Genomic DNA, 18,627 nt, shown 5'->3' with positions numbered 1-18,627 from the left:
TAATTTAGAGATTTTTCTGCCCATTCTCTGTCTATATATTCTTAATTTAAAATTGTTTCTAAAGGTTTAACATTTATTGCAGTTTTCTTCTCCATATTATTAGCATTCTTATATATCTCTTACAGAACTATTCATGCCCCACTTCACATGGATGAGTAAATTATAAATGTGCTTATTATCTAAATGACAAAAGTAACTCAGTCGAAAGAATGTATCCAAAATATTGCTACTAAAAGGGCACATGACTATAAGTTATTCACATCGCATTACATATTCCATCTTTTTTCCATCCTGAACCCCAGCTCCTCCACACAATAACTAATCTGAGATTAACTTTTGATAAGAGCCAGTCCACTAAAATACAAACATATTGACCTGTAAGTTTAAATAATAATAAAAAAAAACTAGCCTGTGATTGGCTTCTTCTTGAAAAACAAGCACATTTTTTTTGTAGGACTCATATACAAATAGAAAAGTGTTATGGGGAACAATTTCTATTTATTGATAGCCGTTAACATTAATACTAAAATGATTTTACTTATAAATTTTAGATTAAAAGAAAGGTGAAATTAAATAGCTAAAATTTTGAGAAAACAGCACATGAAATGCTTTTTTATACACCTGAATTCTAGAGTCATATGAAAAGCAATGGCTATTACTTTTACATATGCTTATATCATTTATTCACTCACTCAACAAACAGTATTGTGGTAACTCTACGAGCAACACTTTCTGCTAAGTGCTGGGACATCAAGATTAATAATATCATGGCTGTGGTCTGAGAGTTGTTCAGCCTTATGGAGAAGATGGTCAGTGAAATTGGAAAATTTAAATTAAAAAATGATAACAAAATATGAAAATTATGGTGTAAATAGGCATAGATTTTGTGAGTGGTAGAAGCGCATAGAAGAAGAAGGTGGCAAAATAGGGAAGAAGGTGAATTAAGTTTAGGGTGTATGTAGTTTGATGTATCTATAGAATCTCCAGCAAAATATTATGCTGGTCTGAAGCCTATGTGCCCTCATATGCGTTCTGGGTCTTTCTCTTGCCCTCCTTTCAGAGTCGCTCCTCTCTAGGCTGTTTCGCAGGCTTCCCTGTCATTTGGCCACCAGTTGGATGTGATCAGTCACTGGCAGAGATCGGAGCTGGGAGGAACAGAGAAAAAGGACACTTCGCCCCATCCTGTCTATCTCAAGACGTATTTCTGGCATTTGCTGTGTTCTTGTCTTCCCCTCCTATCAAGACAGACTTGTCCTGGTTTTAGTTGTCACTGGCCTCCAGCCTATAGGGCCAGTACCTTCTTTCCTCTACCTATTTACTTTCCTGCTTGGTTTCCCAGCCTCCTCCATGAGTATATAATAATTACCAGCCATAAATTTCCTCTATTTTAAATGTTCAGAGTGGTTTCCAGGGAGTTTGGGTGGTAGATTTGTGAGTAATCAACATATAGACAAGAGTTGATGTGTTTACGCAGAGCAGGTGGTTAAAGAGATTGGTGCGTTAAGGATGGAACCCTGGGGAACATGGCAACAGATAGAGAAAGCCCAGTCTTTGAACGAGTCTTTTTTTTTTTTTTCAGTAGAACCAGAAAAATGTGATATCCAATTAAGTCCACGAGGAACCTTAGGTATCACTTAGACCCAGCATTACTCAGATGAGGTTTCTGAAGATAGAGAGATCAGGTCACCAGTTAGTTAACAGGACCAGATTTAACACCCAGATCTGAGTTTTCTATTTCCCCATCTGCCATGTTTCCCCGAAAATAAGACCTAGCCAGACAATCAGCCCTAATGCATCTTTCGGAGCAAAAATTAATATAAGACCCGGTCTTATTATATCATATCATATCATATTATATTACATTATATAAGACCCGGTCTTATGTGATAGTAAAATAGAGCTGATTGTCCGGGTAGGTCCTATTTTCGGGGAAACACGGTAGTGTCCTTGTGATACCATGCCTTTAATCATTCTTTTGAACAGCATGAGATTTGGTATCATTTTCCTGGGTTTACGTCACTTGCCTTTGCCGTGTATGATGTTTGAACTTCAGTTTCTTTATATGGAAACCTAATCTGTAGTATTATTTACCAGCATAGGTCATTGTAAGAATTAAATAAAAGTACTTAGAATAGTGTAATTAGGATAGTTAAACTTATTGAGAAGTTGGTACAATTCATGGTCATGAAGAATAACAGTGCAAGAGATCTAATCACAATATTATGAAAGACAAGCCAGTCCTGGCATACCTTACAGATACTGATTATGTGTTTCCTATAGTTAAGATTTTTCTTTTTTTTTTTTTAATATTTGTAATATCCTTAGCATTTGTTTAATAAAAGTAAATTTAACCTCAAATTAGGTTTCACTTTAGAAGTTAGTTAGGTCATTATTTTTTCTATAAAATGATTTTTACAATTTTAGTTTCTTCTTAGTTCCATATATTTACGACTCTCCAGTGACTTAAATGAGCTTTCTGAATTTATTTTTTGCATGGTATTTTAAACAAAAAAATGTTTTAAAAGTTGAAGAAGATATTTTTTTTTCTCTAGACAGTCTTCTGAGTCTCTTTCCTGTCATCAATCTCATTCTTTGTCCTCTTTTAAAATTTGTGCCCCCCCCCAAACATTTAAGTGTTAAATATGAATGAGGTAAGTAGGAACTTGTTAAATGAAGTTACAAAGTCATTCTAATTTAATAGATAACATAGATACTGATGACTTACTTCCTAGTGCGTTTGCCATTAGTACTTAGAAATTAACATTCATATTAAAAGAGAAACAAAACAAACACTTAGAGTGTAACATATAGATTCAACCAACATGGGGTGTGTAAATTTTCACTTACCTTCAGCATCTGCTAGTCCCACAACTACTCCTGGCTGTTTTATGGGCTCTTGTCCATTTTGCCCCATCTTCCCTCTATTTATAAAGAAATCAAAAGGTTATATTATATTCAGTTGTGCTCTCCTAAGTGCACATGAGGAAGCCAAATTTGCAAAAGTAAAATAACATTATATATTCAGACCTGCAATAAATTACTTGAATAGCAAGTATAAGCACAATGACATGATATAAAATACTGTATCATGCTATTTTTTTCCTAATGTGATCTTTTTTTTTAAATTAAGTTTATTGGGGTGATATTGGTTAGTAAAATTATGTAGGTGTCAAGTGTACAATTCTGTAATACATCATCTATATATTGCATTGTGTGTTCACCACCCAGAGTCAGTTCTCCTTCCATCACCATATATTTGACCCCCTTTCCCCTCGTCTACCATTCTCCTTCCCTCCTTACCCTCTGATAACCACTAAACTGTTGTCTGTGTCTATGAGTTTTGTTTGTTTGTTTGTCTTTTCCATTTGTTGCTTTCACACATGGGATATAAAATATGACTAAAATCATATGGTTCTTGATTTTCTTCTGTCTGACTTATTTCGCTTAGCATGATAGTCTTAAGATCCATCCATGTAGTCACAAATGGCAGTATTTCATTTTTTCTTATGGCCGAGTTATATTCCATTGTATAGTGTACCACATCTTTATCCAAGCACTTATTGAAGGGCACTTTGGTTGTTTCCATGTCTTGGTGAATAATGGTGCAATGAAAATTGGAGCACATATATCTTTATGGATAAATGTTTTCAGAATTTTGGGGTATATACCCAGGAGAGGAATTGCTGGGTCACATGGTAACTATATTTTTAAATTTTTGAGGAGCCTCCATACTGTTTTCCATAGTGTCTGTACTAATTTCCATTCCCACCAACAGTGTAAGAGGGTTCGTTTTTCTCTACAGCTTCTCCAATACTTGTTATTATTTGTCTTGTTGATGACAGCCATTCTAAAATGCGTGAGGTCTTATCTCATTGTGGCTTTGATCTGCATTTTCCTAATAGCTAGTGAAGTTGAACATTTTTTCACATATCTGTTCGCCATTTTTAGGTCTTCTTGGGAGAAGTGTCTTTTTAGGTCCTCTGCCCATTTTTTAATTGTATACCATTTTAATTTTAAAATGGGAACTTGTTTATAATTCCCACCTAGTTTAAACTAATACTACAAAATTCAGTGTCTTACTTGTTGATTCATTTATCAAAGATCAGACCATTCGAAATTTCAAATTTTGTTTTAAAATTTAGGGTTTTTTGTTGGTTCATTTTAAATTCAAGAAGTGAGAATTTACACTTGTTATGATGAATTATATAGATCCTTTGATGAAAAGGGAAATTTTGAATTAACTTATAAAAATAATATTGTAATAACGTATTTTTTTTTTCACTTAGTGGTTTCCTTACAGTTCCTTCCTGTGTTTTCAACTGTGTATAGTGTATTTGCTTTTGAAGTCAGACTGCTTGGTTTCTGTTTCAAGCTTTGCTATTTCATGCTATGTGTCATCTAAAGCAAATCTACTTAATCTGGTGAAAACTACTTCTTCTCTTGTAATATAAGGATAGTATTAATACATAGGTATCCACATAATTCTTTAGAATTCAGGTAGAGTCTGCAACTCACTTTTAGTTTCAGCATCAAACTTTTTGGAAGTCCAAACAAGTGAAGAATTCATGGTACTTTGAGAACTATGAGTTCAGAATATTGATAATGTAACAGCTAAAGATTACAGGCTACTTCTTATTTCTTCAGTCAGAGGAAAGCTACATGGCATACAAAAGGTTTTGGAATTGCCTTTTATGTACTTATATAATATGTTCTAAAAAAATGAAATGAAAATGCTTACATGTTAAAAAGGGTGATTGAACAAAAAGACATCTTGATACTATGCTTTCTAAACAATAAATCTAACATAGTAGGATTTACTAACAATTCTTACTTTCACAAAAATATTTGGTTTGGTGAACCTACTGAAAATGTAACTACATTTATTTCTTACAAATTTAATGACATTATACTACTGAAAGCAATCTACAGATTCAATGCAATCCCTATCAAAATACCAAAGGCATTTCTCACAGACCTAGAACAAATAACCCTAACATTTATATGGAACCACAAAAGACCCCAATTGCCAAATCAATATTGAGTGAGAAGAACCAAGTTGGAGGCATCATGCAACCTGATATCAAACTATACTACAAGGCTATAGTAACAAATTGATGGTTGACAGATGTGAGGGACCAGTTTAGGGGGAAGGTGAAAAAGGTGAAAGAGATTAAGAACTACAAATTGCCGGTTATAAAAATAGTCACAAGGATCTGAAGTGCAGCATATGGGATAGAGTCAATAATATTGTAATAACTATGTATGGTGTCAGATCAGTACTAGAATTATCAGAATGATCACTTGGTAAGTGTCTAACTACTATGTTGTATACCTGAACTTAATATAATATTGTATGTCAATTATAATTGAAAAATAAGTTAAAAAACAATCTAATGATATCTTACTTGAAAACTGCCCTAAAGATCCTTTATTCATTCTACTGAAAATTATTTCTGCACAAAATGAAAGAGAAACATGTAAATTCAGAAATTATTTTATCTTGAAAGCCATTACATTGTTTCATTTTGACAATTCTAGGTCAAAGGTTTAAACACATTTTTTTATTAAGTGATAATGTAAAATATAAAGTGCATGCAAAAAGTGTTAGAAATTATATCTATCTATCTATCTATCTATCTACATACATATAGACATATACATGTATAAAGGTACATATATGTATATATTATGTATAACTTGCGTCTGAATTGATACAAAAAAGTCTACTACAAAGCTACAATAATCAAAACAGTGTGGTACTGGCATGAAAACATATATGTATGTGTGTATATGTATGTATATATATATATATATATATATATATATACATATATATATATATATATATACACCAATGGATTAAACAGAGAGCCCAGAAATAAATCCTTACTTATATGGTCAATTAATACATGACAAATGAGACAATGATATGCAAGCATTAAAGACAGTCTCTCCCATAAGTGGTGTTGGTAAAACTGGACAGATATATGCAAAACATGATGTTGGACCACTTTCTTACACCATATACAAAAATAAACTCGAAATGGATTAAACACTTAAATGCTAGAACTGAAACAATAAAATCATAGAACAAAACAGACAGTAAACTCTTTGACATCACTCTAAGCAATATCTTTTTGGATATATCTTCTTGAGCAAGGGAAACTAAAGGAAGAATAAATAAATGGGACTACATCAAACTAAAAATTTTTTGTATAATAAAGGAAACCATCAAGCAAATGAAAAGATCTACTGAATAGGAGAACATATTTGCAAATGACACATCCAGTAAGGAGTTGATATCCAAAATTTATAAGGAACTCATACAACTTATACCAAAAAACCCTAAATAATCCAATTAAAAAATGGGCAGAGGACATGGATAGACAGTTCTCCTTTGAGGACATACAGATGACCAACAGACATATGAAAAGATGCTCAATGTCACTAATCATCAGGGAAATGCAAATTAAAATCACCATGAGCTATCACCTCACACCTGTCAGAATGGCTATAATCAATAACTGAACAAATATCAAGGGCTGGCAAGGATGTGGATAAAAGTGAACCCTCATACACACATTGGTGGGATTGTGAATTAGTGTAGCAACCATGGAAAACAGTACGGGGATTGCTCAAAAAATTAAAAATAGAGCTGTCATATGATGCAGTAATTACACTTTTGCGTATTTATCCAGATAAAACAAAAATACTAATTTGAAAAGATACGAGGTCAGACAATTAAGTTCTCAAACTTTTTGCAATGATTTTGCTAACCTTTTATTGGTATCAGAGGGATTATTCATTATGAATTTGTACTAACTGGACAAACAGTTAACCAGGTTTACTCTTTGGAAGTGCTAAAAAGGCTGTGTGAAAAAGTTAGATGACCTGAACTTTTTGCCAACAATTCATGCCTCTTGCATCATGACAATGCACTAGCTCACAGGGCACTGTCTGTGAGGGAGTTTTTAGCCAATAAACAAATAACTGTATTGGAACACCCTTCCTACTCACCTGATCTGGCCCCAATGACTTCTTTCTTTACCCAAAGATAAAGGAAATGTTGAAAGGAAGACATTTTGATGACATTCAGGACATCAGGGGTAATACAATGACAGCTCTGATGGCCATTCCAGAAAAAGAGATATAAAATTGCTTCGAAGGGTAGACTAGGCTCTGGCATCAGTGCATAGCTTCCCAAGGGGAGTACTTAGAAGGTGACCGTAGTGATATTCAGCAATATCTAGCACTTTTTCTAGAATGAGTTCGAGAACTTAATTGTCATAACTCGTGTATGCACCGTTATGTTCATTGTAGCATTATTTACAATAGCCAAGGTATGGAAGCAACCTAGATGTCCATCAATGAATGAATGGATAAAAAAGATATGGTACACACACACACACACACACACACACACACATACACACACACACACACACAGGAATATAACGTAGAGGGATGGACCTAGAGGGTATCCAGCTAAGTGAAATAAGTGAGACAAAGACAAGCACTGTATTATCTCACTTATATGTGAATTCTAAATGAATGAATGAATGAATAAACAAAACAAAAGAGAAACAGACTCATAGATATAGAGAATAAGCTAATGGTTGCCAGAGGGAAGGGAGTGGGAGTGTGGGATTTAAAAAGAGTGTTGAACCACATTTAAGTGGTCGACCCTCATGCAGCAGAACACCCTGCGGTGAGCAGAGCCAAGTCTCACAACTAGTCAGACTAGGAGTTAACCCCACCTACTCACAAGCGAAAAGCAATTAAAGATTTTGTTTAACAGGACAATATACACAACACAAGAGTCACAGTTGGAGCACACGCAGAGGAGAAGAACGAAGTAGTACAAGTCAAATATAAAGGACACATACTACATAGGATAACCCCGCAAGAACTAAGAACTCGAGGGTATCTACCTAACACATCAAAGCAAACACAGAGAGTAAGACAGAATGGAGAAACAAAGAAACATGTCCCAAATAAAAGAACAGAAGAAACCTCCAGAAATGGAACCAAATGAAACAAAGGTAACCAACCTATCAGAGACAGAGTTCAGAACACTGATCATAAGAATGTTTAAGGAGCTTAGAGACTACATAAAGAAGGATGTAGAAATCATAATGAACAACCAGTTAGAACTAAAGAACACAATTACCGAAATAAAGAACTCACTTGAAGGAATTAACAGCAGGTTAGATGAAGCAGAGGATCGAATCAGTGACTTAGAAGACAAGTTAGCAGAGATCACCCAAACAGAACAACAGAAAGAAAAAAGAATAAAAAACAATGAAGATGGTTTAAGAGACCTCTGGGATAACATCAAGCACAACAACATGCGCATCATAGGAATACCAGAAGGTGAAGAGAGGAAGCAAGGGATTGAGAACATATTTGAAGTAATAATGTCCAAAAACTTCCCTAATCTGATGAAGGAAACCAACATACAAGTCCAAGAATTGCAGAGAGTTCCAACCAGGATAAACCCAAACAGGGCCACACCAAGACATGTTATAGTTAAAATGGCAAAGGTTAAAGACAAAGAGAGAATCCTAAAAGCAGCAAGAGAAAGAGGGTTACATACAAGGGAACTCCCATAAGACTATCAAATGACTTTTCTACAGAAACATTGAAGGCCAGGAGGGAGTGGCAGGAGATACTCAAAGTGATGCAAGACAAAGGCCTACAACCTAGATTGCTTTATCCATCAAGGCTATCATTTAAAGCTAGTTGATGGAGAAATAAAGAGCTTCCCAGAAAAGAATAAGCTAAAGGAATTTATTACCACCAAGCCAGCATTGCAAGGAATACTAAAAGGACTTTTGTAAATAGAAGAAAGATAAAAACAATCTAACTACAAATTTAAAAATGGCAATAACTATGTACCTATCAATAATCACTTTAAATGTAAATGGATTAAAAGCTCCAATCAAGAGACATAGGGTGGCTGAGAGGATAAGAAAGCAAGACCCTTGTATATGCTGTATACAAGAGACTCACCTCAGATTAAAAGACACACACAGGTTGAAAGTGAAGGGTTGGAGTAAGATATTTCATGCAAATGGCAATGAGAAAAAAGCTGGAGTTGCAATACTTATAACTGACAAAATAGACTTTAAAATGAAGAACATATTAAAAGACAAAGATGGGCACTATATAATAATAAAGGGATCTATCTGACAAGAGGACATAACCCTAGTAAACATCTATGCACCCAACATAGGAGCACCTAAATATATAAAACAGATATTAACTGACATAAAGACAGAGATCAACAGTAACACTATCATAGTAAGGGACTTCAACACAACTCTGACAACAAGGGACAGGTCTTCCAGATAGAAAATCAAGATGGAAACAACAGCCTTAAATGATACATTGGACCACTTGGATTTAATCGATATTTTCAGAACATTTCACCTCAATGCTGCAGAATACAAGTTCTTCTCAAGCGCACATGGAACATTTTCCAAGATAGACCATATGTTAGGCCACAAAACAAGTCTTGATAAATTTAAGAAAATTGAAATCATATCAATTGTCTTCTCTGACCACAGTAATATGAAATTAGAAATGAAATGCAGGAAAAAAACTGGAAGACACACCAATTCATGAAGGCTGACTAATATGTTACTAAATAATGAATGGGTCAAACAGGAGATCAAGGAAGAAATCAAAAGATATCTCGAGACAAACGAAAATGAAAACAAGACGACCCAAAATCTATAGGATGCCGCGAAAGCAGTCCTAAGAGGGAAATTCATAGCTTTGCAGGCCTATGTAAAGAAACAAGAAACATCACTAATCAACAGTTTATCTTCACACTTAAGGGATCTGGAAAAAGAACAGCAAAATAAGCCCAAAGGGAGTACAAGGAAGGAGATAATAAAGATCAGAGAGGAAATAAATGAAATAAAAACCAGAAAAACAATACAAAAGATCAATGAATCCAAGAGTTGGTTGGTTCTAGAGAAGATGAACAAAATTGACAAACCTTTAGCCAGACTCATTAAAAAAAAGAGAGAGAGGACCCAAATTAATGAAATCAGAAATGAAAGAGGAGAAGTGACAACAGACACCGCAGAAATACAAAAAAAATTAAGAAATTACTATGAGCAACTATATGCCAACAAATTTGACAATCTGGAAGAAATGCACAATTTTCTAGAGGCGTACAACCTTCCAAGGCTAACTCAAGAAGAAACAGAAAACCTGAATAGACTGATTACCACCAGGGAAATTGAATCAGTACTCAACAATCTCCCAACAAACAAAAGCCCTGGACCAGATGGCTTTACAGGTGAATTTTACAAAACGTTCAAAAAAGAATTATCACCTATTCTCCTCAAGCTCTTCCAAAAAATCCAGAAGGAGGGAAGATTCCCAAATACTTTTTACGAAGCCACTATCACCCTAATTCCCAAATCAGACAAAGACACCACAAAAAAAGAAAACTACAGGCCGATATCGCTAATGAACAAAGATGCAAAAATCCTCAACAAAATATTAGTGAACAGAATTCAGCAATACATTAAAAAGATCATACACCATGATCAAGTGGGATTCATCCCTGGTATGCAAGGGTGGTTCAACATCTGCAAATCAATTAATGTGATACACCACATAAACAAAATGAAAAATAAAAATCACATGATCATATCAATAGATGCAGAAAAAGCATTCATTTGATAAAATCCAGCAGCCATTTATGATAAAAACCCTTAAGAAAGTAGAAATAGAGGGATCATATCTCAACATAATAAAGGCCATATATGATAAACCCACAGCTAACATCATACTCAATGGGGAAAAGCTAAAACCATTCCGCTTAAGATCAGGAACAAGGCAAGGTTGCCCACTTTCTCTACTTCTATTCAACATAGTGCTGGAAGTTCTAGCCCCAGCAATCACCAAGAAAAAGAAATAAAAGGCATCCAAATCGGTAAGGAGGAAGTAAAATTGTCATTATACGCAGATGATATGATACTATATATAGAGAGAACCCTAAAGACTCCACCAAGAAACTATTAGAGCTGATAGATGAATTTAGTAAAGTAGCAGGATACAAAATTAATATTCAGAAATCAGTTGCATTTGTATTTATCAATAATAAAACATCAGAAGGAGAAATAAAAAAAAAAATCCCATTTACAAGTGCTCCAAAGACTATAAAATACCTGGGAATAAATTTAACCAAAGAAGTAAAAGATCTATACTCAGAAAATTATAAGACACTGAAGAAAGAAATGAAAGAAGATACAAATAGATGGAAACACATATCATGTTCATGGATAGGAAGAATTAATATAGTTAAAATGTCCATACTGCCTAAGGCAATATACATATTCAACGCAATTCCTATCAAACTACCAAAGACGTTTTTCACAGAAATAGAACATATAATCCTAAAATTTATATGGGACCATAAAAGACCGCGGATAGCCTCAGCAATCTTGAGAAATAAGAACAAAGTGGGAGGTATAACAATGCCTGACATCAAATTATACTACAAGTCTACAGTAATCAAAACAGCATGGTACTGGCATAAAAACAGACCCATAGATCAATGGAACAGAATAAAGAGCCCAGAAATAAATCCATGCCTATATGGCCATTTAATCTACGACAATGGAAGCAAGAATGCACGGTGGGGTAAAGACGGTCTATTCAATAAATGGTGCTGGGAAACCTGGACAGACACATGCAAAAAAATGAAGCTGGACCACCTCCTTACACCATATACAAAAATAAATTCAAAATGGCTTAAAGACTTAAATGTAAGAGCTGAAACCATAAAATTCCTAGAAGAAAATATAGGAAGAAACTTCACAGATATTACCCGGAGCAAGATTTTTACTGATATATCCCCTCACGCGAGGGAAGTAAGAGAAAAAATAAACATGTGGGATTACATCAAACTAAAAAGTTTTTTCACAGCAAAGGAAACCATCAATAAAACAAAAAGGGATTCCTACTGAATGGGAAAAGATATTTGCCAATGATATATCTGATAAGGGGTTAATACCCCAAATTTATAAAAAACTCACTCAACTCAAGTCCAAAGAAACAAACAACCCAATTAAAAAATGGGCAGAGGACATGAAGAGACATTTTTCTAAAAAGGACATACAGATGGCAAACAGACATATGAAGAAATGCTCAACCTCATTAACCATCAGAGAAATGCAAATAAAAACCACAATGAGATACCACCTCACCCCAGTCAAAATGCCTATCATCAATAAGTCAACAAACAACAAGTGCTGGCGCGGATGTGGAGAAAAAGGAACGCTTGTGCACTGTTGGTGGGATGGCAGATTGGTGCAGCCACTATGGAAAACAATATGGACATATCTCAAAAATCTGAAAAATCTGAAAATGGATTACGATCCAGTAATTCCACTCCTAGGTATCTATCCGGAGAAATCCAAAACTCTAATTCAAAACTCTTTATTCACTCCTATGTTTATTGCAGCATTATACACAATAGCCAAGACATGGAAACAACCGAAATGCCCATCGGTAGATGACTGGATTAAGAAACTGTGGTACATTTATACAACGGAGTATTACGCAGTCATAAAGAAAAAAGAAATCTTACCATTTGCAACAACATGGATGGACCTAGAGAACATTATGTTAAGTGAAATAAGTCAGACAGAGAAAGATAAGTACCATATGATCTCACTTATATGTGGAATCTAAAGAAAAGAATAAGTGAATGAACTAATCAGAAACAGTTTTGGAGACATAGAGGAAAAACTGAGGGTTGCTAGATGGGCGGGGGGGTGGGGGTAAGGGGGAAGGTGAGGGGATTAGAAAACAGTCGGTAACCACAAGATGGCCACGGGGTTTTGAAAATCAATTTGGGGAATGTAATAAATAATGTTATAAAGATCTGTAGGGTATCCGATGGATACGTGTCCCATTTGGGAGACCACCCCAGGGATGATGTAGATGCCTGATCACTGCACTGTACACCTGAAGCTGAAGCTGAACAATAATGAATGCCAACTATAATTTTTCATATATATATATATGTATATATATGTATGTATATACTTACAAGAAGCGGAGTACAGCATTAGGAATAGAGACAGTGGAAATGTAATGGCTGTATGCGATGTCAGAGGGATAGTGGATGGGGGAGGGGGTTTCACACAGGGTGAGGGATACAAATGATAAACGTCTAAGTATTACTTTGTCTTGTGCACCTGAAACTAATAAAAAAATAAAACAAAAAGAAAATATATATATAAAAAAACACCACCAAAAACCAGAGTGTTGAAGCCACTATCCCAGGAACAAAACGAAAACAAAAACATTGACAGACTTTTCTGTAAGTCTGTGCAGTCATGTGATTCACACTGCTAAGTTTATTTTTTTGTTTTGTTTCCCCTGGAAAGGATTACCTCAGGACTGGGAAAAAAAAAAAAAGTCTTGATTTAACAATGCACAAAACTTCAGTTTGTGTAAATGCTTCGTGCGATTCAAGGTAAGTATGTAGTTTATAAGTTAAAAAACAAACAAACAAACATTAACTCTGTTATAATTAGACAGGGAGAAAAGCTTAATAGCTTGGTAGCCTCCTCCCCTTTAGCAGTACGCTATACTAGTAGAAAGAGCCATAACATATCATTACTGAGCCGAACTCAATTGAAAGTGAGGATCATTTTAGTAGTGCTAATGTAGCAGATGAAAGTACAGTGGTACTTGGGTTTTCGAACGTAATCCACGAGTTCTGAAACGTTCGAAAACAGCCGACAGCTAGGCCTCAGGATTTTGCACTCAGCAGAAGCTGTGTGGCATGTTCAACTTCTGAGTCCTGTTCGAAAACCAGAACATTTACTTCCGGGTTTACGGCATTCATAAACCAAAATGTTCGTTAATGGAGACGTTAGAAAACCGAAGTATCTCTGTACTGACAAATTGCTACCCTATACTATGGCAAACTTTCACAAAATAATTATATTTTTTAGTAATTGTAATAAAATAAATGTTGATATTTTTTATTTGATCTCGAGTCCTAGATTTTGCATTTTAATGGTGCTAGTCTTTGCTTCTAGTGAAAATTGATTTTAACATTAGGTGCTTAACCAAAATGTGTAGTAGGTGTATTTATAAGATTATACAGAAAACTTCTGCAGCATTGTGAAGCCAAATGAAGTACAAAGGAAACTTAACTGTGGGTCCTGTAAAGGATGTGATTTTTCTGAATTCCCAATAAATAATCTTCAGCTCAGAACATTCTGACTACACAATTTGTAATTTATATTTGTTAATCAGCTACAAAATAGGTATTGAGCACTTATGCTAGCCCAAGAAATAATGTGTTAGACACAACTGGGCATATAAAAGAACTACCAAATACTGCTTTAAAACACATCCTATAATACTTATAAAGAGAGAATTTTTGTGTGTGTTTGCTCGTATGGCAAAACAATAGCCTCCAGGTAGTTTTGAAAGGCTGTGATTTACAAGAGAAACAGGCAAATGGGAAAAAACAAAACTGGAATGTGGTATGTATGTAAAAATACATAATCTACTTCCATTTTAGACATTCAGATATTGAGGATAAAATACAGTTTACTCTCTGAAAGTTATAACTTTATCATCAGTGTTAAGTTATTTATTTTGAAAGTACAGATAAATTGAAAGGTACAGATAAATTGAAAGTAATGTGTGGTACAAAACCTTTACACTTTTATATTATATTATAATTTGGAGAGAGGAATTTAATGAATTTACTGAAATTCTCTTCAGTCAAACTGGATCATCAGGTGTCGAGGACTAATGAGATCTGGCTCCTTTTAGAAATAATTTTCAATAAAAAAAGAACTAATTAAGTACAAATAACTCTATTGATGATGCATAGACTAAGTCTCAAAAAAAAACGAAAAAAAAATAGGGATTAAATAATTCAAGTAAGAAAAATGTAACTTGAAAATCACAAAATAAACACATTTTTCACTTTACAAATCCATTTTCCCTATTATTTTGCTTTTGTAAATTGAGCCATTATCTAAATATTAGCACTATTGTGGAGATCAAAAGGAAAGATTTATAAAAACTGTGACATTAAAATAAAGAGAAATAGAAGTTCCACTTCCAGAAAAGGCTGCACTCAACATTGGAGAAGATGCAAAATACCCTTTAACAAGGTCCCAGCAGGGTCCACAAGCTCTTCCAGTAAAGAGCCAGATAATGGATGATTTGAGTGGTCTCTGTTGCAACTACTCAAGACTGCCGCGGTAGTATACAATTAGGCAAAGGATAAGCAAATGGGTGTGGCTGTTTTCCAATAAAACTTAATTTATGGATCCTGAAATTTCAATTTCGTATAATTTTCATGTGTCACGAAATGCTATTTTTCTGTTTTATTTAGTTTTTTTTCTTTTTCAAACATTTAAAAATGCAAAAGCCATTTTTAGCTCACAGATCTTACAAAATCAGGTGGCAGGCTGGATTCACCCTGGCCTAGATTCTGGAGCTGGGTTGCCCAGTCATGTTTTTGAAAACCCAGAAAACTAGTTACTGGGGAAGAAAGGGAAGTTCAGGAAGTTTTGATTTTGATATTGGAAAAGACATAACCTACATATTTATGTGGGATGCTGCTGAATTTTGCCACCAATATGACTAAATCCATTCTAACACATTCTAAACACAATCTGCTTTAGTTAGGCATTTGATTTGCAATATGATTTTCTTGAGGCTTAACATATTACCAATGAACTTTACTTTGAGATTATCTACTCAGGGACCTACCTATGTACTGTTTGCTATTTGTTCTAGAAAATAAGGAAACACTTCAGATAGCTTCAATTTTAATTGTAGTGAGATTTATAGTTGAAAAATCATGAGTAGCTTAGTGTGTTATCTATTTCAAATATGGCATATGAGTTTTTAAAACATGTTTAAATCTAATCTATGTTTATCTCAAATACATATATATGTGTGTGTGTATATATATATATATATATTTGGTGATTATGTGATTAAAGCATGATACAGGCATGGCTAAGTTATTTTAGCATTTTTTTTTCTGTTAAATACAGATTAATTAAGTAGTCCTGGTAGTGACCCGCATTCATCCTTAGAATTAACAAAATTAATCCAGTGTGTCCTGTTTCTTTTACAGCCTATTTGTTTTATGTAGGCATGAACAGTTGAAGTGCTTCAGGGACAATGACTCAGAATTGGATAATTATCTGGTTATTTCCTGTAAATGTTAAGAAAAACGTACTCATAATGCTGTTAGCTTTGTAATGAGAAAAAAAGAGCCACTTACATCCTGGGAATAGGAAATAGATTAGTCTCCCCTGCAGTGCTGCTGCTTCCTTCACTGTCCACACTATACCCACTGCCAAAGCTGCTGCCGGAGGAACCCGTGGACACGGAGCTTTCGGCAGGCCGGTGATTGGTAGGCTTTGCTGCATGATGTGGGAAGAGTCAACATCACAGTCAATCAATGATACTCCTCTTAGTCTTCAAATGCATAATTATGCGTTTTCTTCATTTACATGTATAAGGAAACAGCTCTAGAACTCCACACTTCTTAACCTGCCTTTCATTTTCTTTTCCTTAACCAATAATACACAGTGGCAACGCTAACATACTTGATTGTTTTTCTTGGCCATAAAGGAAACATCAATCACTTTTAGGGATAAAGCATTATATTTTTAGACTGACTTAAATAGTATGTAACTATTCTATTAATAGTAGCTGTGGCTTATTTGTACAGTGTTGCAATAATGGTAGGGCAAACAGATAAGATTTTTGTCTGTTCCATGGACAAAGGAGTTTAGAAAGATTGAGTATATAGAAATAGCAGGATAAGGACAATTATTCAATTATTTTTTGTATTAATAATTAATAATCTGTTTTTCTCTTGACAAGTGAAGATGCAAAATAGAATAGATAATTTCAAGAAGTGATTAAAAATTCTGTGCTTATTTGGATATCACTCTACCAACTATCTGATCCAGCCGGTTATTTAATTTGAAGATACTTGTTTCCTTTTAGGCATTTCTTACTTTATGACCGGGGCTTGTTTTAAAAATTTCATGAACTGAGTTTTTGGATGTAAGAATTCATATTTCTATAGAAACATAATTCTGTGCTGTAATTACGCAGAAGTATAGTACTAATATTGTTAGTGGAGTTCTAGATTAGAGGAGATTTTGATGGACAAAGAAGAGAAGGCAAGTATTTCCTTATTTTTGTAGAGGAAAGCTTCTCAAGGCAACTTTTTGAAATTGTTATTTATCTTCTGCCATATGGGTAGAGCATAAGCTTGGATAACATACTGATGTGGTTTTGAACCCCAATTCATTCTAGAGTAATCTAAGAAGTCTGTTTTCTCATTAGACTACAATGGGGTCAGTAATGCCTATCTCGTAAGTTTGTAAATATGAGGAGTGAGATAAAGCAAGAGCCCAGTGCCTTACTTACTCTTCTTCGTCTTGCCACATACCCCCGACCTCTTTTTTGTCTTCGAGTCTACCGAGTCCCTGACAATGAATTTGCCTTGAGTCTCTTCTAATTTTAGACTTGTTCTAGGCTACAAAACGATGCTTCTCTCCTCCATAAACACATCTCTGTTCAATCAGGAGTTTTTTAAGCATTTGGATAGATTCACACTATTGCATGAATAGTTGATAATTGTGTAATGACCTTAAGATATCTATTTTTCTTAAGGATCTATGCACAAACACCGTGACTCCTGAGGTGGTGGAATTTTAATATAATCAATATCATCAAATAAGTAAAAACCATAGGGCTTGTGAGGGAAACCATTTGAGGGCAGGAAAACCATCATCACAGTACTCAGGATCGAGTCTTACAAAAGTTACAGCTTTTCCCCACTTCTTTCCCACAGGACAACAGATTATCTAAAGGCACCAAAAATGTTTATAATATATATATCAGTGAGAGTAGACTCACTTTCTCAGAATAGCAAAAAAGGAAGAAACGTTTATTAGTCAGTTGTCTATCGGGTGTCTATAAGTTGGTAATAGATATTTAGAAAAAGGCTTGAATCCTGTTAAACAGCCAGTGACCAATGAATTACTAGTAATCCATGGGACTAGATTTGCGGAAACAGAATGGCAGTTATAATGTTTGTTTAATACTTTTCTCAATTTATGTAGAAGAAACCCAGATAATATATTCAACATTAGAAAATAATTTTTAAAAGAGTAATTTAAAAATGTAAAGGTAATATGACTATGATATAAAATTATGAACATTTATAAAGTAAATTGAACTGTATAATCAAGCACATGAGTCAGATTAGTCAATTGGTTGTAAACACAGGAAAGCTGTCACACTTGTTGATTGGCATTATATAATCCAACCAAAAAGAGTATTAATAGTTTTTTGGCATGATACTGAATTTAAAAAAAAAAAAAAACTTTAATTTCATCAACTGGAAAATCTCAATATACTATTTTCAAAGACAAACCTTAATATACATTAATTTAAAATCTATTTTTACTAAATTAAAACAATTTTCATCCAAGAGCAATCGCACAATGTATCAAAATAGCTACATTATAGAAAGGATGTCATATTTACATTTAAAAATATTCAATCTTTAGTGAACTTTTATTTTGC

The 18,627-nt window shown here is 34.2% G+C and overlaps 1 protein-coding gene across 2 annotated transcripts in view; it reads right to left on the bottom strand.

Annotated features, from left to right (window-relative positions):
- Positions 1-18,627, bottom strand: part of PCLO (piccolo presynaptic cytomatrix protein) — a 383,134-nt gene that overhangs the window by 40,069 nt on the left and 324,438 nt on the right. For both annotated transcript variants that reach the window (XM_033088047.1, XM_033088046.1), the window contains 2 exons: positions 16,301-16,442; positions 2,848-2,921 (listed from right to left, as the gene is read on the bottom strand). In XM_033088047.1, coding sequence (XP_032943938.1) covers positions 2,848-2,921; positions 16,301-16,442 — 216 coding nt within the window. The remainder of the gene's footprint in view (positions 1-2,847; positions 2,922-16,300; positions 16,443-18,627) is intronic.

Source organism: Rhinolophus ferrumequinum, chromosome 20, assembly GCF_004115265.2.
Source record: "Rhinolophus ferrumequinum isolate MPI-CBG mRhiFer1 chromosome 20, mRhiFer1_v1.p, whole genome shotgun sequence".
Lineage (NCBI taxonomy): Eukaryota > Metazoa > Chordata > Mammalia > Chiroptera > Rhinolophidae > Rhinolophus > Rhinolophus ferrumequinum.
The sequence above is the reverse complement of the archived record's forward strand: the minus strand, read 5'-3'. Positions and strand labels throughout refer to the sequence as shown.